The 23987-nt window shown below is 41.9% G+C and overlaps 5 protein-coding genes across 5 annotated transcripts in view; 3 read left to right on the top strand and 2 right to left on the bottom strand.

Moving 5' to 3' along the window:
* The first annotated feature begins 557 nt into the window (after window positions 1-557).
* LOC121328948 (taste receptor type 1 member 1-like) lies at window positions 558-6224 on the top strand. The gene is made up of 7 exons (XM_041274102.1): window positions 558-566; window positions 990-1126; window positions 2556-2859; window positions 3384-3627; window positions 3745-4112; window positions 4553-4781; window positions 5305-6224. The coding sequence occupies exons 1-7, from the start codon at window positions 558-560 to the stop codon at window positions 6222-6224; spliced, it is 2211 nt and encodes a 736-aa protein (XP_041130036.1).
* Window positions 6225-9354: 3130 nt separating this feature from the next.
* Window positions 9355-10807, bottom strand: LOC121328574 (transcription factor HES-5-like). Its single transcript, XM_041273340.1, has 2 exons — window positions 10578-10807; window positions 9355-10463 (listed from the first exon to the last, which is right to left on the bottom strand). The coding sequence occupies exons 1-2, from the start codon at window positions 10629-10631 to the stop codon at window positions 10041-10043; spliced, it is 477 nt and encodes a 158-aa protein (XP_041129274.1). The 5' UTR covers window positions 10632-10807; the 3' UTR covers window positions 9355-10040.
* Window positions 10808-15989: 5182 nt separating this feature from the next.
* LOC121328573 (transcription factor HES-5-like) lies at window positions 15990-17675 on the top strand. The gene is made up of 2 exons (XM_041273339.1): window positions 15990-16403; window positions 16531-17675. Exons 1-2 carry the CDS (start codon window positions 16140-16142, stop codon window positions 16942-16944), a joined length of 678 nt encoding a protein of 225 aa, XP_041129273.1. The 5' UTR covers window positions 15990-16139; the 3' UTR covers window positions 16945-17675.
* A 3371-nt stretch (window positions 17676-21046) lies between these two features.
* Window positions 21047-22454, bottom strand: LOC121328576 (transcription factor HES-5-like). The gene is made up of 2 exons (XM_041273342.1): window positions 22275-22454; window positions 21047-22158 (listed from the first exon to the last, which is right to left on the bottom strand). The coding sequence occupies exons 1-2, from the start codon at window positions 22329-22331 to the stop codon at window positions 21754-21756; spliced, it is 462 nt and encodes a 153-aa protein (XP_041129276.1). The 5' UTR covers window positions 22332-22454; the 3' UTR covers window positions 21047-21753.
* A 1508-nt stretch (window positions 22455-23962) lies between these two features.
* The window catches only part of LOC121328947 (espin-like protein), a 23102-nt gene continuing 23077 nt past the window's right edge, over window positions 23963-23987 (top strand). Inside the window, exon 1 of the mRNA XM_041274101.1 lies at window positions 23963-23971. Coding sequence (XP_041130035.1) covers window positions 23963-23971 — 9 coding nt within the window. The remainder of the gene's footprint in view (window positions 23972-23987) is intronic.

Here is a 23987-nt window from a genome sequence, read left to right as displayed (position 1 = left end):
GAGATTAGGGCTAGTTGTAGACATTAGGTTTAGGGGTGGGGGGTAGGTTTAAGGGTTAGTAGGCTACCTACTGACCCATTGGTGTGGGCTGATTGTTTCCTTGGTAACGTCCCATTCAACCGACTGATCTCAATCGGATCAACTGGCAATACTGCAGGAATCTCGTCATTTTGACTGGGTTGGAAGTTACTGTTAAAAGGCAGGTTGAGATGAAGTTTCGCTGCCACAAGTCTCTGAACAAAGTAATTTCACAAACTGCGGTGATTACCATGCAATACTTAACGTGGTCAATCCGAACGGTGACGTCGGAGTTTACCGCAGTTATTGGCAGAGAAGAGACCTGTTGCATTGATTTCTAACACAGTGGGGTACAATTCATTAGACAAAGACAACACCCTACTTTTTTAATTTAGTAGACATTATATGCCCCTGAACGCATTTAAAAAAAAAAAATCTAGAATAATCAATAAACTGACGAAGATTTTAGCACAGAGGCCCCAGTGAAAATTAATTTTATAACGCACTTTCGGATCAAACATGCAGAAGCACACGTTAGAATGGACAATGTGCGTATAGCACTTGATAAATACTAACCCTTGGTTGATGCTTCCCGAACTGATATGCAAATACGAAAGTCAGGTTATGAACAGATGTGCTGATGCAAATCAACTCACCTAAACATTATAAACAAGGCCTTGGTCATTTCAATTGCCCATTAAGTGTATTAGCGTAATGAGTTCTAAAATAGAATGATGCGTTTCCATGCGCTTTGCCAGGACGATTTGCTTAATGTATAATGCAAATATAATGCAAACGCGCACCTGTGAGAGCTTTTTATATTAGAATGATGTAGGCATAAAACATCAATCAAGTTAGCGTCCCAGAGTCGTGATTGTCCATTGCAAGGCTGCGAGCTGTGTCTTAGTGCCTTCATACATGCAGAAACGATGCTTTACTTTTTGCTAGCCCTGTTGTCTTTTTCTGCCCAGGGTCTTCCGTGGAATGACCCTGAAGATCTGGACTGCGTTCCAGTTCAGTACACTCAGCCTGGGGATTATGTGATAGGGGGATTGTTCTCCTTGTGCACAACCCCGATAACGGGACGCCGTGAAGGCGAGTGTAAATGGTAAGTACTAAACCAAATAAGGTTTTGGGGTCATTGAGTATTTAGACACTGTGCCAGTAAAATGTATTCTGGGTGAGTAAAATGCAACATTACCTTGAAGTCATGAGTACTTTCAATAAATACTGTACATGCTTCAATGCTAACTTATGGGGTATGCAACAGCCTTACGTTTTAACTTTAATAGGTGGCCCGGCATTCATATGATCCATTCTCTACGGCTACCGCGCGCAGTACAAGCAAAATTCCTATGCGTAGTCTTTACGCATTATATTTAAATATCGTACGTAAATCGTGTTTTTCAATGCAGAAAACGCACAGGTTATTTGGAGCCCTTCTTTCAATTATCCAGAGTCTTTAGGTGTACATTGGCATCTAAAACATTGTACAAAAATGTATCACTTTTTAGCAGGAAGTCTATGCTATGTACAAACAAAACACAATTGCAGATTTTGGTAACATTTTAGTTTAGGGATCTGTTATAGTAGTATATAGTATATAGGGCCTACAGTAAAACATGCGATAATATACGTACGTTGCCGCTTCGTCCGGTTCCTGGAGCGGCTACACATAACCCGGACCTCAAATCACATTTTAAACAATTACTTTAATCCTTACCCTGATGTCACAGTCAGACGGCAAAGTGCTTTTCGGCCCCCGTCAGCGGGACGATTGAAATATTATTCTCTATAGAACAGATGTGTGGATGTTTCCAGGAGACATAGAACTCGAAGTACCGATCACCCGCTTAAAACATAAAGAACCAAACGCAATGTTTTGAACAAAAATAAATAAAATAATCAGAACACAAGCTGTATTTCTATAATTGAATACGTTACCACTAGACTTCACTTCTGCGTTAACAAAACGAGAGCAGGTTATCACAACAATATAGATAAAGAGAGCTTTTAAATACCAGTCCTTCAAATAGCCTGTCCTCAAGTGAGAACGATGGCACTTAATAGGCTAATGAACATTATAACCCATAACAGCTTTGCTTGGTTTCACAGACCCTGATTATCACTAGTCTAGGACTATATAAAGTAAGGTAACATTAAATAGTCCAGGGTTAGTTAATGCTGTGAGGATCTGGGTAACCAGCAAGCTATATAACTTTTTTTTTTTTTAATGGATTGTGTATTTCATCGTTGTTATTTTTATAACCTACAACTTTTGATTGACTCATTCATAAAATGTTTGTAGATTTAAAATAACCGCTTCGAACAGATGTCCAAACTAAAGTGTCACATAGTTTTAGAGGAATAGTGCGCCCTGTCATTAAAGCTTTGACTTATTTAAAGATGCGTATTGAATAATTAAGTAAAGTTCCATTGTGTTCAGCATACTAGTTCTTGTCACAGTGCCGTAGGAATACGCATACATAACCAATACAGCTGCTCTGCAGGTTTTTATGGTTAACTTCCTCTTGCAGTGCGGCAGTCGATGAGATGTCATGCCACCTTTTCCAAGTTATGAGACTCGCTGTGATGGAAATTAACAGATCCGACCGCCTGCTTCCCAATGTGACTCTGGGGTACCATGTCTTGGATTGCACCTCCGAGGCGATCTGCTTAAAGGCAACGTTGTACTTTGTTTCAACCAAGAAAGGGCTGCAAGTAAATTCACAGTCCTTCTTGTACAACGATAAAACCAACGTGAAGGCAGTGATCGGCCCCATGTTCAGCAGCATAGCCTTGAGTTTGGGACCCATTCTGAGTCCCTTTCTTATGCCACAGGTAAGAGTCTTTCAGGCTATCCTTTGATAAATAGGCATCTCTACGTCCAGTGTTTTTAGTAAGCTTCAGTTGGGTTCAATACCTATTATCCATGAAGGCTCTGGCATGCTGCTCAAACCTTTTTAGGCAAAATTCCGGCCGGGTGGATGGGTGCGTTTGTCTTCTGGAAAGCAGCCATCGGGGTAAAGTGACTTGATCAACAACGACGGGTAAACCATTAAGCGCCGTGGCCCTCAATTGAGGGCAGGGCACTTGTGATTTTTTGTACCATTTTTAACGGGCCTCTACCCGTTATTGTAATGTTCTCTTTACCGTAATGAGAACTTAATCTAATTTTCGTTAACCCAGAATTGTTCAGTCTATTGTAATGTATCGGATAGCTACAGTCAAAGGAAAATGTGTTTGGTGCTAATTGAAGTAGTATATATTCATGACCATGTATAAACCCCACTCCTTCGCGCTGGTATATGTCTTTGCTGAAACCTGGTTAATACATTTTTTTGTTGTTGTTTTTCTTTTTCCAGGTCAGCTATGGAGCTACAAATGAGAAATTAAGCAACAAGTGGTCATATCCCTCCTTCTTCCGGACCATTCCCAGCGACAATAACCAAGTCAAGGCAATGCTCATGCTCCTAGCAAAGTTCCGGTGGAACTGGATTGCGCTCCTGACCAGCGAAGAGGACTATGGGGAGGATGGAGGGCAGCGCTTGCTGGAGCTCGCCTCCCAGTATGGGGTTTGCGTCGCGTACAAAGGAAAGTTTCCCACTGGTAGTAGCAATTTGACCACAAGAATAAATGAACTGATCCAAAACATTGTCCGATCAAGGGTGAATGTTACTGTCATTTTCTCCTTGTTTGCCCCCGTTGTCCCATTCTTCCAAATAGCAACGATAGAGACCAGACTGAAAGACAAAGTGTGGATTGCCAGCGAGCCCATGACCTACCAAGCGTTTCTGGAGCAAAACGCTGGCAAGCTTATATTATTCCCAGTCACGCAACCAAAGCTCTCTAAAGAGCTTAAATCTGAATTGAACAGGAAAGAAACCGTTAAGACTGACATGCAGAATGAGACGAAGGCAGTGCATGGCTGTCAGGAATGTAGCTCGGTTATAGATAAGGGAGTCGATGGTCACTACGAATTCAGTGTATATTCTGCTGTGCACGCTGTAGCGCATGCCCTGCACCAGCTACTGGGATGTGACTCTGGAAACTGCCGCAAGGACGCCTTCCATCCCAAAGACGTGGGTATATTGGTAATTATTCAGGGTAACACTTTACATTAATTGTCTCTAATTTCTGTTTATTTTCATAGCAGTTACTTAGTAAATACATGTGTACTTTAATTACAGTGTTATGCATAGCTACAATGTATTTAATGCAGGCATCTTTTCGCACGATATATGTAAGTACATTGTTGTATCAGAAAATGGTTAGGTGTAGAGATAGGGTTAGGGCTAGGGTTATATCGTGCAATAAAATTAAACATTAAGTGCATTGTACCTATGCGTAATAACTTTGTAATTATGTGTAAGTAAGCATGTACTAATTAACTACTGTGCAAATACGCAGTAATCAGAGACACTTGATGTAAAGTGTTACCCAATTGAGTGCAGGTGGTTATTAAAAGCCTTTATAAATGTATATAAAAATATTTATAAATAGTGGTTTTCGTGTTTTTGTTTCTTTATTACAGTTGCTGGTGGAGCTGCAAAAGGTGAACTTCTCTCTTCTCAACCAGTCGGTCTATTTTGACGAGAACGGGAACCACCTTTCTAGTTATGACGTCGTTTTGTGGGACTGGGGTGTTGGGAAGGTGTCTCCCACGAAGATTGGGTTTTATAGCCCTGCATCGGAAACCTTTGAGGTCGATGGAAGTTTGATCAACTGGACGAATAACAAGGTGATCTTAATAAAGGACTTCCGTGAGGAGATGTGTTTATATACCGAATAAAAGAGAATTGGAGATCAGGAATTCTGGAACACCTCCATAATGTACTTAGGGTTCTGATACGCATGACGTGAATAAACCTGTTCTCTATGTTTTGGACGCAGGTGCCGACCTCGGTGTGTTCCGAGGAATGTCAGACGGGACACAGGAGAAAGTGGGCTGGATCACATCGCTGCTGCTTTAACTGTGAAGTGTGTCCAGAAGAAACTTTCCTCAATACAAGTGGTTTGTAAAACCTGGACTCTTGACACTGTGCTGCTCCTGTGACATGCATGTAGGGTTAACCACATGGCTTCATATTCAAGGGTCCAGTTCTGGCTTTTCAACTCACACCCCGATGCATTCTGGTAAATGTAGTCTTTACTCTTAGAGAAAACAAACAGGTGAAAGATACCTGAGACCGTTATAACATAATCGAATGCATTGCTTTTGGGGGAAGGGGGGAGGGGGAATGGCCAGAATTGATTTTCAATTCACCTCTTTTTCCTTTTTTCTAGATCTCTATGTCTGCCAACCCTGTCCGAACGGACACTGGTCATCTAAAGGAAGTGTCCTTTGCCAGCCCAGAACCCTGGTCTACCTCTTCTGGACGGACAATGTGTCCATAATACTGCTGGGGGTGTCTCTCCTTTTCCTGCTTATGGTTTCAGGCACTGCGGTGGTCTTTGTGGCTAACTTGAATACTCCAGTGGTACGGTCAGCGGGAGGCAAAATCTCCTTACTCATGTTAGCATCGCTGGCATCGTCTTGTTGCGGTGTCTTTTCCAATGTTGGGGAACCCACTGTGGCGACCTGCCAGCTCGCGGTTGTTTTTGCTTTGGGTTTCACAACATGCCTTTCCTGCATCACAGTGAGATCGTTCCAGTTGCTATGTATTTTCAAACTGGCTGCAAAGCTGCCCAATTCCTTTGATTTTTGGGTTAAAGAACAAGGGCAATACATTCTTATCTTTCTGTGCACCACCCCCCAGATTGCTATTTCCATATACCTGCTGGTCAGCGGTTTACCTCCCGCTGAAATCATTAACAATGACACGGTAATGCCAATATGCAATACCTCAGGTCTGGTACTGAATCTGTCTTACATTGTCCTGCTCAACTTGTTCAGCTTCGCTTGTTCGTACATGGGGAAAAAACTTCCAGATAGTTACAACGAGGCCAAGTGCACTGCATTCAGTTTGTTCATATGTATAACCTCATGGATTTCTTATTTGACATTGATTTCTGTATATAGAGGGAATCCAGCCGCTTTTAACGCAGCGACTATGTTGACGACTTTATTTGCAATCTTTGGGAGTTACTTCATCCCTAAATGCCACGCTATCCTGATTAGACCAGAACTGAACACCACTACCCACTTTCAGTCCTGCATCCAGCTGTATACAATGCAGAACAATACGCAGCCCAAGCTCAACTGATTATCTGTTATTGAAGTGCATAGAGCGAACAAAAACAGTCTAGTAAAACTCATCTGATACCAATGGCTGTCATTTCCCATGTCTCGCATTATAGAAGTTTAACAACTGTCCCTGTGGGGGTTGCTGAAGACCTTAGCATTTGATTATGCTGTATTTGTATGTATATATATATAATGTAACAATGCTATTCCCTTTATAATATTACCGTGGTTGTAGAATCACATATTTAGCACCATATTAAAAAAAAAACCATTTACCACTGTTATAAGTTTGCACGATTTTTTTTTTCTTATATGATTGAAGCGTTTTAGGAACCACGTTTTGTTTTAGAACTGCTTTGTGAATATTGCCTATGAAATCTCTTTCAACGCTGTACAGGATAAGTGACGCCTATTTGCAGATCGTTTTTTTTGTTACAATCCCGTAGAGCAGCTGTTTGAATATTGTCCGTCCTGTCCCCCCCCCCCCCCCCCCCCCCCCCCACACACACACTGGACAACGGCTTCTTCGGGCAGCTGCTGGGGTTGTATCCTACTGAGTTATACTTCTGTCCTGTGAAGCAATCGAACTGTGCCATTGCAATGCGTAATTCATGTCTTGGCACATACGGTTCGATTCATGTTGAAACTGCTATAGCTTAGAAACCTCTTCTGTTATGATATCGATCTTGTACTGCCATTTTTTATAGGAATTTGTTAGGAATGCGTTTATCAGATAAGTGTTATGATTTAACTATATCGCAACCAATACATAAACTGATTGGAGTCGAGTATTTGATTCTTCAAATAAATAAACATCCTCTTACAAATTCTATGATTATCCTAACATATTTTTGGTTCTAATATTTTGCTGTTTTGTTATTTTTCGTCACATTTTAAAGGGATTTTAGTTTATTGATTATTTATAACAGTGTATTAAGAGTTGGTAAATATATTAGCCTATTTATAAACGAATAAAAACAAGCTAAAATAAAGGAACATCCTCTCGTGTGCTAACTTTACTGCACCGAGAGTGCTTTGAACCGCCTTTTCAATTGATTTGCAGTTGATAATCCCAAATTAGTGATCTGAGGTTTGCTTAATCGTTTTAGCTGACCTTAATTAGTTCATAAATAGGTTAATATAGTAACGAACTAACAGCATGAAATGCACACCGTCTGTTAACCCTTTCAGGCCTGGAGGGCCCTTATCAGCGCCGTATGTTATAACAGATGCCGTCGCAAATCACTTGCGGACTCCTATCTCAGTCGAGAGTGTATTTATTTATTTTTATTTTTTAATTGTCCTGTTCTCGTGTATACTCGATAAAGGACTTTATTCGGCACGATAAAAACTAATACTTCAGGACTGAAAGGGTTAATATATAAGACAGTCGTTAACGATTAGCCACGGCTTTGTTTTCCGCCTGTTGATCCGCTGCCTGTTTGTGTTTCCCACGTTAGACAACAATACCTTCCGAGGAACAGCAAACGATGGCTCAGGTGAGACGAGCCTTGAGCGGTGAGCTTGGCAGGTGCGTATTCTTTCATGTCGCGCTGGCCGCGGTGTTGTGAGTGTAGAGCCGCTAGCTCTGAGCTGAGAAAGGGCTTCTCTAAAGCAAACAGCAAACCGCAGACACCGTCCGGAACAGCTGTGTTTGTTAAGGGCAAATACATTGCTCTTGTGTGATGTTCATCGGTTTGACAATTATCTATTCCTTATCTATTAAGACTGTACCCATCCAGGCCTGCTAGGTTGTGTCTTTTTTTTTTTTTTTTTTTTTTTTTTTGTATGGGGAAAATTTGATTACATTATAATTTTAAACAAATTAATAGGCTACCATACTAACGAGTCGCATTTGTATATGCATATTTGGATAAATATAATTATTGTGTTCTTTGATGATATATTATTATTATTATTATTATTATTATTATTATTATTATTATTATTATTATTATTATTACTTTATTTAGGTATTTATTTTGCAAACGCCTTTATCCAAGGCTACTTACAATTCTTATCGGGCAGCAAAGGGTTACAATGCAAGCTTCATATTTAAATGCAGTGTACGTTACACAGTGCAGATAATACTGTTAAATAATGATGATGAAAGAAAACGTCTGCACAATGGCACGGCTCCTATCCAGATGGTCTTGTGGGACTCAAACGCATGAACGAATAGCAACACGAATGCAGCACGAAACACGACACGCTTCTTTTGTTGTGGGTTTGGAAGCGGTCGATGCAGGGACACACAAACCCTCTAGGACACACAAACCCACAGCCTCGCGTTTCAACAAGCCCGCCGTTACCATTCTGTGGCAGCCGGCAGCTGTGTTAGTGAAGCTGTGCTACTCAACAGTTGTTTTTAAACGTAAGAATGTCAGATGGATTAGTTTGAGTTATGTTTGTTATAGATTACACGTGATTTTATAAGCTTTATAATGCAGGACACGCATTCAGAGCCTGTTGTATTTCGTGTACTACAAGCGTTAGCATTTATTGATTGAGGTTTCATTGTTATTATCATTGTTATCAAGACTGCTTCTTTATAAAACGCTGGATAATTACCAAATGCGGGATAAACAAAGCTGCATAGAACCAGAACGTAGCACTGTGCTCGAGATTTGTTTAGAACCCGACATATATGTCACTTGCGTTTGAATTAGTTTGGTTTAGATTATTCACCTTCTGCCGCTTGCATGGCCAGCACAGATCCATCTCAACAGTGCAATCACTAATGCAAAGTGATACTCTATACACGTTGTCCCAGCATGATTGTGCCTTCTCTACCTACTGTGAGGTAGAACTTACAGAACTGCCCGTATTCCCCGCTTGTGTTATGAATGGGTTCGTGTACATTCTAGAACTGCCCGTATTCCCCGCTTGTGTTATGAATGGGTTTGTGTACATTCTAGAACTGCCCGTATTCCCCGCTTGTGTTATGAATGGGTTCGTGTACATTCTAGAACTGCCCGTATTCCCCGCTTGTGTTATGAATGGGTTCGTGTACATTCTAGAACTGCCCGTATTCCCCGCTTGTGTTATGAATGGGTTCACGTACATTCTCAGTAGATGCAGAGTGTGAGATGGGATTCATATATAAGTACAATAACGAGAGAAAAAAAAATAACATCGTCATGTTTGCAGTTTTTTTTTTTTTAATTTTCATTTTAAACGATCATTAAAACATTACACTGGATGTATTCAAGTCATCAATATGATGAAGGGCTAACAGCATCATCAGTCCTTGCTACAGCGTCTCTACCCAGACTTTACAGGACGACGAAACACTTCTCTGAGCATAGAAATTCACACAGGGGGTCACATTCCCGACACACGTCATCTGGGCAAGTTTACATTCAGGTGTTTGTTACCCAACAAAAAATATACTTTACAAAGGCATGAGAACATTTCTTCATTATTAATGTATCCGATTACATTCTGAAATAACACAATTCACACATCGTAAGCTCTCTATAAATATTATAGAGCCTGTTACAATTTATACAAAAATAATTTTAAAATACCTTCAATATTGAAGGAAACAACACTGGCATTTTTAATTTTTCTTTTGCAATGCACAGATTGCTCGTGTCAAAGTTATCATGCCTGATATTCACGCGCAAGGCATTCTCTGTGTAACTCTAAAACAAGCAGCAAAAACAAAGCTTTTCAATAGAAAGCGGAACCCGACAAACTTTTGCAAAACAAAATGTCTAATTTAAAAAGGGGGAATTCATATTTCCTACTCGGAGAGGATTTCTTCATGGGCTGTCACATGCAGTCACGTCAGCACCCTCTTGATTTTTAAACGAAGGCTGTGTGTGCGAGTTTACCAGGGTCTCCACAGCACCTTGCCGTCGCCCTGGGAAGAGCGTTTGAGAAGGTCGTGCTGGGAGCCCAGTGCAGCTGCAGAGCTGAGCGGATCCCGCCCGCCCGCCTGGGTGTTCTGGAAGTGCTTCAGAACTTTGAACTGGGATTCCTTCGTCGGGTCTTGGAAGGACAGGAAGCGCAGCGTCTCCTCCAAGCACTGGTAGAAGCCGTCGCTGTAGCTGTGCTGCGGGGTTGCTATCTTGAAGGAGGCCGGCTGGCTGTTCTGTCGCAGGTAACCCACGGCCATTTCTAAGATGTCGGCTTTCTCCAGCTTGGAGCTGGGGTGGTGCGCCTTGAACTCGCTCTCCAGCAGTTTCTTCAGCTGCTCGATGCTGACGTTGATACGGTCCCTGCGCATTTTTTCCACCACTGGTTTTCTCATCTGTTGGGAAAGAAGGTAAAAAGCAGGTTAAACAGCTGTATAGATTTCTGTTCTATCAGTATCGATATTCGTGTATGCGCACCGTTTAAAGCGTCCACATGGCTCAGTACTTACTTTGAGTTTGTCTTTAGCGCTCAGAGCTAGGTTGCACACGTTGATCGGAGCCATGCTGTATGACAGCTGCTTCAGGCAGGCAGGCAGGCAGTGCTGTGTCTGTTAAAGGTCAGGGTGCGTTAATGCATCTCTGTCGCTCTTGCTGTCCTCTATTTATATCTCTGCGGCTGTGCAAGAAAGTGTGGGTCTCCGTCTTGTAAGGCTTTCCCACACTCGGGAGCCAATCAGTGCCCCTGGAACGACAATAGAAGCGGTTTCAATTACTTCACGCTAAATTGGCTGCGTATTGCTCGGGGATAATACGCGTTTTCTTGTGAACAGGTGGAGTGTGTGCAGCACAATGGAGAGCGCAATGGTGGGATGGGACCTGGGAACGGGTTGACCCCGAGGGAGACAGAACCGCTTTCACCATCGCGTTCTAGAATCACATGACGTATCATTCATTAAACCGGAGTTCTAAAAGTGTGGACATGGCGGGAAAACTACCAAATGAAACTTTTTGTACTGTTTTGTTTTTTTGCCGACTGCTTCAAAGGATTTTTAAAAGCCAAATGCCCCCCTTTTTAATTGCGGGGGATTAAGTGGGATATCAGGCATTCTTCTGTGAGTTCCCGCTTAAAACTTTCTCAGAGTTTACTGGCAGATGTGCAGAATTAGTTCAGATGTGTTTTTTTTTTCAATGCAAGTTCAATAAAAACAACGCTTTAGCTGATAATTTTAGTAAATCTACTTTATTAATCTAAATACAAAAGTCTAAAATAATATCGTTAATAACAGACCTATCAATAGCGACAAACCTGACAACAACAACAACAACAAATAATAATAATAATAATAATAATAATAATAATAATAATAATAATAATAATAATAATAGTAATTCTCAGTATAACTCTTTGTGTATAGCAGAATGCATTTTTATAAATTCAGTGTGCATTATTAATTACACATATTATAGGTCGCTTTGTTTCAGTCCTTTCTAATTACATTTCTTTTAATTCACAGTCCTAGGCTGTAAGTGACTTTCCCTGTTAATTGAAGTATACCGCACACGTTGTGTTCTAAACATGAACTGCACTGAACCACATTCAATACCCTTTTAATTAGCCAACAATAATAGATGATTGCTTGCTAATTAAAACGTGTTTAGTAAGTTTGGTTTAAAGTTCTCTGCAGCATTGTCTCTCTCACTTCCTATATGGAATATTGAAACTGCAAGACTCGCTGCCCCAATCTGCAGTGCTGGCACATGTTTGAATTGATAACAGTTGAAATGAACCGCGTTGATTCCTGTCCAGATGCTCCATAGGGAATTGAACGCTAAACAGAAAAGCATGGCTAATAGGCACGCTTCCATTGCTGTCTGTGTGAATACAGCGTGTGGGAAAGCAAGAGGAACCCGGACTCCAAGATTCCTGTTTGAAGAAGAGGCATCTGTTACACAAAAGAGCAAGCGGTATGTGGTTATATCTGTGGCTGTGAATAAGGGGGGAAAAAACAGACGTGTTAATCAAGCCCAGAGAGTGTTTCTATTCAATCTCTGATAACGAGTTTGTCTTGCATTAACACGTGGGTTTTCTCTACAGTGTAGAAGCGTACAGGAAAAAAAATAGTTCATTGCAGTACGATAAAACCTATTTTAACAGTCAAAGCAACGCTGGAAAGCAGATGAACCAGGACACAAACTGACAGATAGTTTAAAGATAAGAATGGTCTTTTTGGTTAATGGACAGACAGACAGACAGACAGGTGGAAGTAGAATCAGCAGTCCAGGTTACAGGGAACCGGGCCTTGGATCCGTTCTGGCTAATCCACAGAGCTAACCCATTCATCCTGGTCCCTCTGAGTCTACGTCCATTGGTCTAGGGTCAAGACTTGGTCCAGTCACGACTTTGTCTCAATCCTTGGTCTGACTCTATCTCACCCCTCTAAATTACTCTAGTATGACCATCTCATCTGATTCTGGGTCTGAAGCCCATTGATCTTGGTCTATCTGGGTTCCAAGTCCACTGTCCTCGGTATGTTCTGCTCCTAACCATGCAAAAAACAAACAAACAACCTATAATGTATCCGGATTTGTGTGTGTAACCCCTGTGTGTCTAAGTCCTGCATGACTCCTTGAGCAACACAACATGACTTGTTTAATTTAGATGTGAAAAGAGCATGTGGGTTTCTGGTTGAATCGAGTAATCACATTTTCTTTTTTAAATTATGTTGTTGATAAGAATATTCACCAAAGCGTTTGTTTGACGGTGTTGTGCTAGTCCAAGCATTCTTGTTAGTCTCAAGAGTCAGCGCCAGAAGGGCCTGTGCTTGCTTTCGCCAAGTCTGCTGATATTTTCTAGAGAATTCTTTCTGAAGCACCATCCCTGCTGAGCACTGCTTTGGGTTACACGGAGCCTTTCAGATATCTGTTTCCCTGGACGGTAGAGAAAAGAAAACAATACAGAGCTGTTATCCACAAAGGTCTGCTGCTAATTCAGATGGCTTATTCTTTTTTTTTTTTTTTTTTTGCTGGGTGTCATATTCATCATGCTGAATGTCTATTCACTAAAAATAAATGTGGAAAGGGATTCCCACACTCGGGATCTTTCAGTGATTCCAGGGGGGGCACAATAAGCTGTCGCTGTAATGATGACAAGAGCTCTCCAGCAGCTGAACAGGTGCTGAATGCTGGATCCAAACAAAGGGAATAAAGATGGTCAAATAACCCCCTCTGGCATTCCAGTATCACATGTTGTGCCATTCACAGGGACGTAATGAAAGGGAACTGGCGGGAAAATTATCCCGTATCAGAATTACTTTGAAATATGGTACTTGGGACACATTGCTATGATTTAAAATTGTAACTATACAAATAGCACGTTTTAATTAAAAATTAAAAATTATATATATATATATATATATATATATATATATATATATATATATATATATATATATATATAATGTGATGCTTTTATTATGGTTTTTAGGTGTTGCAATAAGTATACTTTGCAGCTGTGCAAAAGTAATGCTATTTATCATTTACAAAATGCACTTTATTTCAGCAACTTTTAATGTAGGTTAAAACAAGAAACCCCGTTTAGTAACTCCTTATTGACTGTCCTAGATGCACTGGTGATTTCCCATTGTGTTCAATGCGAGATTGATAAGTGATTGACACTGCTGTGCTGCTGATGTCCAGACGGCGATTGAAGGTGAAGGCTGGGCTATCTCTCTCTAACAGCCGCACTTCCTTTGTGCGCTGCCCCGGGCAGTGAATGCAGTGTGTGTGGGAAAGCAAGGCCTGCCCGGGCTCGCACATTCCTCCGGGACACATGCGCTGCTGGGTCTATAGTGGGGCTATTCATAAAGTTGCAGCTTGTCACTTATATTGAGAGAATGCTTGACCTTCCTGAAAAGTATTTAACTTGATTACCTGTACAGATGTATTTTACATGAGTAATAATAATAAAGTATCTGTTTTGTAAGCAAAAGCAAAAAGGCACATTTTTCTGAGTAGGAAACGATTTAAAGCTCGCAATTACAATTATTGCAAAAAAAAAAAAAAAAGCCTTTGCCTTTGTTTCAAAGCATGTGAAGGTGATGGTGCACATCCCCGTGCAGATTCCAAACCGCACCAGCAGAACAGTCGAGAGCAGGAGCCTTCGGCTGGTCAGGCGCCAGCTTACTGGGTGGGCCCCCCCGTGCTGAAACGAAGGGTGGGGTGGGCCCCCGCGTGCTGAAATGTGAAGGGCGAGCTGTGCGGTGAGCCGCACAAGATTCAACGGGTGTGGAGCTGACGCGCGAGCTGGGGTAGCATGTCTGTCTTGCATTGCAAATGGTTCAGGTCCTGAGATGAAGCAGCTGTCGTGTACGAGTTACAGTTGTGAAGGGTTTTCAAAATGGCATTGGGAAGGATATCGCTGTCATTTGGAGATTTAGCGCACATACAGTTCATATAGTTATATTTCATTTCTTAAATATTTGGTTATGTTCTTTAATTTCCTTTCTCACTGTATATTTAAAAAAAAAAACATATTTAAACTGATATTTACACAATTTAAATTCGCCCCTTCTTTCTATGAAAGAATACGTAGATGCACCTGTCTGCTATAAACCGTGGTAATCTTTTGAAAAGTGCCCCGTGTCCTCAAATACCTGCAGCAACGTTCTGCCTGTTCCACGCGTCATTTTCACCCAGGACACCTGGCCCTTGCTTTTGGAATGCTACCTGTGAGAATCCGAACGCTTCACCTTTCCCACGCTCGGTAGAGTGTTAGCTTGACAGGTGTAGTTCGTGTTGTGCGTCTCTCTAAGTTCATTCAGGTGTGTACCATGAAGACTGATAAGCTGAACCAATAAACTAAACAATAGCTCCTCAAGGGGCAGCAGCCGGCTGCTGTTGCGGTTGTGTGTCAGGGGTTATCGGTTTTAATGGCTTGGTTACACAGTTTAAAATAATGCGTGTATTCAGCCATTGTTTTGTTGTTGGGACTGGGTGTTTTTTGTGTGGATCTGCTAATATTTGCAGTACACGCATGGTCTTGCAGGGTTAGGTGCGCGCAAGAATTCCGCAAGGCAAAGCAGATGGCTGTCCCTGGTCTGTAAGCAATGGGGTAAAATAAGGGTCTGTGGTTCTTTAAATATCTAATCTCCGCAGGTATGATGAAAGTGGCGCCTGTCGTTGTGAAATCTCTCCTATTGACTTCAGGGCGTGTGGGTGAGAGCTTGGCGGAGTTTCCCACACTGTTCATCCATTCATTGCTCAGTTTTCTCAGGGAGCCGGAACAAAAGAAGTGTGCCTTTTATTGATGGAGATTGACAGCTGCCTTTTGTTCGACATTCCCCATAAGAACGCGTGTGTGTGTGTGTGTGTGTCTAAACCAGAAACCGGAATAAAACCCAAATTTTCTCCCAAAGTACCCCATGATTATGCAGCCGAATTAAAACGCTTCTATGTGTTTGTTGTTGTTTGTTTTTTTTTTGGGGGGGGGGGGGGGGTTGTATTGTTTGTGATATACTTCAGACGCACTAAGACAAACATTACAGTCGCCTTAAATGTTAACTACAGTAAAAGCATAGCAAACTATAATAATGCATGGTAAAGCATAAGTAAACATTTAAAAAAAGGAGAGGATTGGTAAACTATATTAATAAATCTGGCAAATTGGGGTAAACTGTGTTAAATGCATAATATAACCACGTGAAAAAGCATAATACACACTTAAGGTTTACTGTTGACAATTCTAATAATTATAGCTAAGAAATACAGATTGAGCTCTTACTGGGTATGGTTTAAATATAGAACCACGGTTCTTCAACAGGTTCACAATGCTTCTATCATGCATTGGGACAACGTGTGCAGGTGTAGCCTCAAAGGATCTTACAGTTGCGAAGTCCAATCTATTTGGTTTTCACAATACTCGATCAGCTCTGTGTTTGATCTCGGCTACCTGCAACCGGCTTCTGTTATAGTGGGTGGAACTTTCCCAGGTTATTAAAAAACCGACACATGACACATGCCCCTGTTTCATGCTGATAACCCGCAGGACGAGTCGCTTAACCATGCAGTAATCGATGTGTCTCCTATTGTTCTGCGGGATTCGCCGATTGGCTGCTGAGTGTGGGAAACCTAACCGAGCAAGGGACCCATGCATTCACATGCAAATCGTGCGTCATAAATACAAGAGAAGAGCACTCACTCGAACCAGAAACCGCTCAGCGCGCTCTGAGAACTCAGCGTCTTTACCTCTCGGCCCCTTTGCTCAAACAAAAATGTCACCTTGCAATTTCGACAATGAACTCTGTGACCTCAAGCTCACCAATAAAGAAAAAAACAAAGTAAGTAGGACTAGACAGGAAAGCAACATTTGCAATGCGTTAATGAAGTCATGTTTGTAAATGTATTGTTGCGCTCCGAATGCACAGATCGCTAAACGCGTTTGTTATCGTTTTTGTTTCTGTGCAGCTAAGAAAACCAGTGGTGGAAAAAATGCGCCGAGACCGCATCAACAACAGCATCGAGCAGCTCAAGACGATCCTGGAGAAAGAGTTCCAGAAACACGAGCCCAACAGCAAGCTGGATAAAGCCGACGTCTTGGAGATGACCGTGAGCTTTCTGAAGCAGCAGCTGAAGCCTGAGCCGGTAGCCCCGCAGGCGGACTACAACGAGGGCTATTCCCGGTGTCTACAGGAGACCATGCACTTCGTGTCCCTCTGCGCGCCTCAGAAAGGGGAGCGGCTGCTGACCCACTTCTACCGAGACAGGAAAGCCGCCACGAGTTCCAGTTTCCCTGCATCTCCGGTGACTGTTCCCGCTGGCCAGACCTTCACCAAGCCAGTCGTCCCCAGCCCCGAGAGAGCAGTGTGGAGACCTTGGTAGATCTGCCACTAAACCCGGGGAGGGGGGTGTAAACCCTCCGGTAGTTTGGAATGTTTATTTCCGTTTTTAATATTGTTTCAAGCTGCCTTCTTGTTGAACGGCGGTTGTATAATACATGTGAGCACATCGTTTTACAATATGTTTAATATGTACGCATTGCGTTTACAGGATGGTTCTTTCTGTAGTTTGTGACAGCGGTCCTGCACTTATTAAGGTTTCTTATACAGGAGAAACGTCAATGCAAGTGTCTTTGTTTTACCTGCAGAGTATGATAGTCGCCTTTTATAAAGGTATTGGGTCGATTAGTTACTGGCCTATTTTTGAGATATTTTCAACATGTTCCCTTCAGTGAAAGGGAGAATTGATGGGTGCATTTCAATGTGTCGCTGTTACATCACCTCGTGGAATGATATAAATGCATATAACTCTACATTCGTAGGAGAAGCGTTCTCCAGTGTATTCTTTATCGTTATGGGAAGTTTTAAAAACTTTTTTTTTTTTTTTTTTTTTTTTTTGGTCATAAAGAATCTTAGTTGCCTTTTGTAATGGCACGATGTCATTTTGTATCGTCCTGTTTGTAACAATCTGTGATTGGAAACACTATCGGGTATAATAGGAACATTAACATTATAGTTGTTGTTTTACTTTACCGATCATGTTTTAATGATTATTCTTGGATGTATTTCTGTTGATGAAAGTGTTAAGCATACTTTTGTATGATGATATAATACACTCGCAATAAATACTTTAAATTGCATATGGTTTGTGTTCTCAGTTCTTACGCATTGGTTCGGGAATCTATCTACACCGATAGATGTGTACCTATCTGTAAACGAATTGTCTCTGATGCAGCAGGTAGTAAACACAAACATTTTACACACATTGTAATGCCAATGATTAAACTTTGATGGGATTCCTGTCTCTTCACCTAAAAACAGAAACAACACACTTGTGCCTTAATCCGTGACTGGACTTTAACGATACCTAAAATTCCCAACCGACCCTGAAGTGTAAACGATTCAGACCCATGCTTCAATAAAGGGTTCTCTAGTTCTTGACAAACTCGTAAAGGTAGCTCACTTTGATTTCTTCCTGTGCACTTACATGTTACCCAACCTGCCCTTAACCCAGTTATCCTTTGGTTAGGGACAGTACCTTTTTAAACAGCCCTGTTCCAATGAAGCGAGCTGTACCTTTGAGAGAATCCGACCAGGCTGTCTCAACAGGTGCGCTAATTTAGACTGAAGGTTGTGTTTGATGAGAGTGGGCAGTGCGTGGCGCTCAAGTACCCATTGTAAATTAAAATAACAATTCAAGCCTTCTTAAAAAAATAAGTGGTTACGACTGAGGCCTTGGTCAAAGGGACTATCTGTTGGGAAAATCATGCCGATCTAAAACACCAGGAATATAGACCTTCCGGTTTAAGAGGCATGGATGAAAACACAGGAAGGGACCTGCGCACGCTGAGATTGCAAGACGTTTTGGACTGATAAGTACCAACACTGTTTTTTTGTTTTGTTTTGTTTTCTTGGCTGGTTATTGCAATATTTTTTTGAGTCGGAGGCTACACGACTGTCAAATGTATCCAAGATCTGTCTTACAAACAGTAATGTAATTAACAAAAACACGACTTGATCCCGTGCTCCCACTCCCTCCCGTCTGTTGTCCCGAGGGGTTCCTATCTCTTATTGACAGTCAGTCAGTTAATCATGAAATGAATACTTATTATTATTGTATTTATTTTTTCGTTGACTGTCTATTGTCTCACCGGATGACCTATATCAAAGTGTGGGGAAACTCAAACAAGCCCGAGGCTCGCCTCTTCAGTATCCTTTTATCTTGTCTGATTCAAGAATACCAGGTATTGTGTCCTTCTTTCCCGTGAAGGTCAGGCGCCAATGGGAGCGTATGCTGGGGCATTATGTCATTTTCAACTGTTAGGTTTGGAGTGTAGATATTGTTTATAATAACGGTTTATTTATTTATTTCAAATTTAAAACCTTTCTTATAAGGCTGGTGGCAATACAATTATAAAACTACTGTGAGTAATACAAATAGAGAGTTATCATATTACAGTATATTATCAACATAAACAACAGCGTACACCGAAATATTCATTTCCAGCTGAGGACTGTACAGCACCAACGTGTGGGCGAATTATCAATTACACACCTGAGCAGGATTGATAGTGCCCGTTCCCGGGAGCGCTCTTCTCGCTCAAACAGCTGGCTAACACGCGTGACGGTGCCCGATTGACCTTCGCTTGTGTAAGTCTCCTTTCTGGGCGAGTATCAACAGGACAATAGAAGTGTGCCTTGCTAAATGGCGCATGGGGGGGCGTGGGGGGTGGGGGTGAGGTCAAGCTTAATTTATCCCTGCTGGCAACATTTAAAGAATATGCAACTGGAATCTTCATTCATTTATTTCACATTTGTGTACACTGGTCTGTTTTTTTTTTTTTAAATATAAGATCGATTTTTAAGGCATAATTACAACTACAACAAAAAACACCATGTTTAAAAAAAACTTGTTTTAAAAACTTAAAAAAAAAACAATTATGCTATATATCTAGAAACGCGCTTTTTTTATAAAGAGGCTTTCTTAGCTTAATGAGTTTTAATGTAACTTTTAAATTGCCGCTTTTGTGTTATTATGTGTATACTGTATTTAAAATGTCTCTCTGTGGCTGTTGTATGCGTGACATGCGATACAGATGCATTGTGTTTTGTTCTTTTTTTTCGCTTCAGTGGGAAGCGCCTTTGCCTCCGGCAGCGGGTCTGAGTTTCGGGGGGTGGGACTTTCCCAGGTTCCAGAAGCACAGGCCGTGCACACAGCTCCCACACGCCGCTGGTACTGACACACAGCAATGGGGCTACAGTGTTTAAATCACAGTGGGATATAGATTACAGGCCTCTGTAATAAGTGTTGAGGCACCTGCGCGTTTCCTGAATTAGCCGAGTAAGAGTCGACTGGTGTTATTGATGAAGTGAGAATGTGCCTGAAGTGACAGATTTGGCAGGTTTTCTGTAGATACAGGCTGCCGCTGTAGGTCTAAAGTTTGCTAGCCCGTTTGTTGTCTCTTACTTTCTTCGATTGTAATTTTGAGCGACGTGGTTAAATGATTAGAAGCAGTCCGTCATACAATCAGATAGAAAGAGCGGCGTGTGTCCGCACCTCTGTGCTGATCACACTGTGCCCCGGTGAGAAGGATTTGCACCAGCTCTGCGTGTGTGTTCCGGGGAGGGGTCTCAGTTCCCAGGTGTTAAGACGCATGGATGACATTGTCTGCGGAACCACACGTTTTTCTATTCTGTCTCAAGCTGTCCTGGATAGGCTGCACTACTTTGATGCAGACGGGTTTTTTTTATTGGGGGAACAGAAGAAGCGTGCCTTGAGCGCCAGACCAGACACGTTTCTGAACATTACGCAGCGGGTGTTCTTACTGGAACACGGATATAAGGGTTTATAACACAAACATTTTCTTGAGGTTTTTTTTTTGGGGGGGGGGGGGGGGGGGTTATATTGTAAAACAACAATTATTGTTGAATTGCCTGTGGATGAATCAATCGTTTGGATGGGCATCAAGACACGAGTTTAAAAAACAAAATATAAAATGTAACTATAAGTTAAGATCTAGATGACCTCTTCGTCCACAGTATAGCTCAGTTTACGAATGGACACGGACAGCTGAAGCAATACACACGATGGGTTTACGCCTGTATACGTTATGTACCTTGTACTGTATAGCTGCCCGCATTTCTGAGCTATGAATGTTCCACAGAAGTGTCAGATAAACCCACAATGAAGGTGTGAGACAGGGAAAGCTGTGGACTACTAAAATAAATCACAGCCTAAATATTACTCAGAGGCTGGGTTTATTCAGCCTCACATTGGAGCGCTCGGTCTAGATTGATCATTTTTAAATTCCTGTGTGTGTATTCCCGTGATAATTTCTAAGAATTAAATAACATAAACGTGCGTCATTTGGCACAAATAGTAAAGGATGCAATGCCTTGCCTCTTCTCTGAGCGGATTACCTTTATTTCAGGATGCAATACGCAGGTCAGTCGCTCGCTCTGTGTTTGCTAATGCTTTTTGACACTGTGCGTCACAGGGGCTGCTCTTCGTGGTTTGTAAAGGAAGAGCGCACGTGTTTATGTTTATAATGGGTTCCAGTGTCCTTTCAGAAAGCTATAAGAAACGACTCAACACAAAGTACAATCAAGTGGATTTATTACTCAGGGGCCTCGTATAAAACACGACAACATATTTTTTCCAGATACTGAAATACAAGTGCTAGCAAGAGATAGCAATAGAAACCATCCTTGCTAATTCATTCATTCACATTCATTATAAAAATTGTACATTATATATACACATGTATTGTTCATGTGCCTTGACAGCGCGTACAATACGTTATGAACCTAATATAGTTCACAGTAAAGCCTTTACAAAAGGCAGGACATCTAGAGCAATTTCTATAATAAAGGAGGTATAGCGGAAAGGTCGGAGAACATTTCTCTTTCATTTTCAACCCCATGCAATTACTGTAATATACAACAATGCAGTTCAGTGCAAACCTACAAACCGTGTAGAACTGAATTAAAACTCACATATAGAACAAAGCTGTGTTCTCATTTCAAAGCACGTTCTATAGCATAATGAGATTTGGAATCTCTCGCCCTGATCAGGTGAACTGAAACAATACACGGAACGCATACATTCCTACACAGCCACAGAGAATATCTTGAATGCAAGCTCTCCTCTAGTTTGATTTGATATGTGTTTTCTTTTTCTTTAATGTCTGATTTACCAGGGTCTCCACGAGGGGCTGGTGTTAGCCGGCTGTTTCGTGCAGACCTGGCGAGGTTCAGAGTTCTGGAGAGGCTGGGGAGATAAGCGACTCAGGGTGGCGTTCTGTGATCCGTAGAAACGCTCCATCACTCTCAACTCAGCGGCTTGTTGTGGCGCCTGGAGAGACAGGAAGCGGATGGACTCCTGCAGACACTGGGAAAAGCCCTGGCTATAGCCCAGTTTGGTGCTGGTCTTGACCTGTCCTTTCAGGAAGCCCGCGGTCATTTCTAAGATATCAGCTTTCTCCAGCTTGGAACCCGGCTGCTGTTGACGAAACTCCTTCTGAAGAAGCGTCTTCAGCTGCTCGATGCTGGTGTTGATGCGATCTCTGCGCATCTTTTCCACGATCGGTTTGCGTAACTGTGGAGAAAAAAAATGGAACAGCTTTAGTGATTTGTACTCCAAGCAACCAAGACGAAATGTGAGACAAGGGTATTAAAAAGAAAACATTTCAACCATATTCAAACAAACCCTACCTTATTCTTTTCTTTGGTTGTCACTTGGAAAGCACTGTGCATGGTGGAAGGTGCCATTGTCGGACGTCTTGGCGCTTGCTGTCAGTAGTTTCTGCAATGCTTTGGCCCGTTGCTTGTCTGTGGATATGGCAAAGGACCTCGTGTATTTATAGCCCACGCGCTGTGTCAGATATCGTGGGTCTGAGGCTTTTCCTGCTTTCCCACACTCGGCAGCCAATCGGAGCGCGTCAGCAGCAGTAGATAACATCGATTGCTCCAGGTTTTACTGCCTTCATGTCGGCTGCAGACCCGCGGGACCCGCCCAGGTCGATAGCTGGAGTGTGTCAGTAACAGCGGCGTGTGCTTCTGCAACCTGGGAAAGTCCCACCCCTCGAAACTCAGACCCGCTGCCGGAGGCAAAGATCAAACGGTTCCCACTGAAGCGCAGCGCAATTAACATAAATATGTCAGGCACATGCAAGGAAGCCCTGTGTTACATTGCGGTTATAATTAATAAATAATTCCTAGAAACTCGTTTTGCATAGACTGACACGCTCCATTCGCTTCACCGGCCTGTATAACAGTTTACACAGTACATTTGTAAGTTATTTTTTCAGATTTACCGCGCTTTCCCCATGGTTCTGCTTTTCCCCTAGTTTACTCTGGTTTGCCTCGTTTGTTAATATGCTTTACCATACCTCTCTGTTCCTTACAATGCGTACCCGTGCTTTACCATGCTGTCACTACGCTTTATAGACTTTGGTAGATGCGTTCACTATGGCTATTGTTTTTTTTTTTTTTTTTTTTTTTATAAGAGCAGTAACAGCGCAATCCACATAAAATGTTTAAGGTGTCCCGTAAAGCCTAAAACACACCAAAGATTCAAAATAAGGAACGGGAGGCCTTTGACAATAACCTGATATAATAAAAGACATAGCAGTGCACACGTGTCGGTGTTCACTACTGGCATGGATTGATTGGCAAAAAGCAAAATATTCAGAGCGGCATATATTTTTTAAATGAAACGAGACAAATTAGATATGTTTATGCAAGGCGTGTGCTCACGTCTTGGTGTTAATCACACTTAAGATGTGCGCAGGGGTTTTGATCCGTGCGATTCGCACCGGGACTCACTGTCTGTGAGCGTTGGTGTCGGCGGATGTTTCCCTTGGTTTCAAGTGTTACGACCTGCGTGTGGCACACTTTGATCCACCCGACTGCAGTCCTGTATAAACAGTGGCAGGTAGATTTCAGCAGAAAATAATCCATTCTCATTACTCGTTTTGTTTTCGACTCGTTTGACAGGATCTGCTTTAAACCAGCCCTACAGACATGAAGAGGCTGCATTTGGTTATAGCGGCTGTTCGTGTTTGTAAGATGATTGTGGGAGGTGGTGTAATATTCTATGGGTTACAGAGATCATTGCATGTTACCAGCACATGATGTAGTTATGCATTTCACTTAAGAGCATTATTAGGTGTGTTTTGCGTCATGCTGTATATTGATTGATCCATTCATATTTGAAGTACATTATTGGTAGATGTGGCAGTTAACCTGGGTACTTCTGTTTACTGCTTCGGTTATAATTTAAAATAACACCCGCAAATTAAATGGATCAACTTGGAAAGTTCAAGATAAATATTTTAATAGAAGTGCTGAGTAGAGCGTAGGCTGCTCGATCTAAACAGAACAGCTGGAGTGAGTAAGCTATGCGAAAGGTAATGTTCTTATATC

This window comes from Polyodon spathula, chromosome 16 (assembly GCF_017654505.1).
Source record: "Polyodon spathula isolate WHYD16114869_AA chromosome 16, ASM1765450v1, whole genome shotgun sequence".
Taxonomy (NCBI): domain Eukaryota; kingdom Metazoa; phylum Chordata; class Actinopteri; order Acipenseriformes; family Polyodontidae; genus Polyodon; species Polyodon spathula.
The sequence above is the reverse complement of the archived record's forward strand: the minus strand, read 5'-3'. Positions and strand labels throughout refer to the sequence as shown.

Excerpts from the sequence above, each read along its gene's own strand:
- LOC121328948 (XM_041274102.1), top strand. Across the intron at positions 3,628-3,744 it reads CAAAGGAAAGTTTCCCACTG|CAACGATAGAGACCAGACTG; the intron begins GTAGTAGCAATT and ends TCTTCCAAATAG. Across the intron at positions 4,113-4,552 it reads CCAAAGACGTGGGTATATTG|TTGCTGGTGGAGCTGCAAAA; the intron begins GTAATTATTCAG and ends TCTTTATTACAG.
- LOC121328574 (XM_041273340.1), bottom strand. The coding sequence starts at position 10,631 with ATGGCTCCGATCAACGTGTGCAACCTAGCTCTGAGCGCTAAAGACAAA. Across the intron at positions 10,464-10,577 it reads GCGCTAAAGACAAACTCAAA|ATGAGAAAACCAGTGGTGGA; the intron begins GTAAGTACTGAG and ends CTTTCCCAACAG.
- LOC121328573 (XM_041273339.1), top strand. The coding sequence starts at position 16,140 with ATGTGTCTCCTATTGTTCTGCGGGATTCGCCGATTGGCTGCTGAGTGT. Across the intron at positions 16,404-16,530 it reads CCAATAAAGAAAAAAACAAA|CTAAGAAAACCAGTGGTGGA; the intron begins GTAAGTAGGACT and ends GTTTCTGTGCAG.
- LOC121328576 (XM_041273342.1), bottom strand. The coding sequence starts at position 22,331 with ATGGCACCTTCCACCATGCACAGTGCTTTCCAAGTGACAACCAAAGAA. Across the intron at positions 22,159-22,274 it reads CAACCAAAGAAAAGAATAAG|TTACGCAAACCGATCGTGGA; the intron begins GTAGGGTTTGTT and ends TTTTCTCCACAG.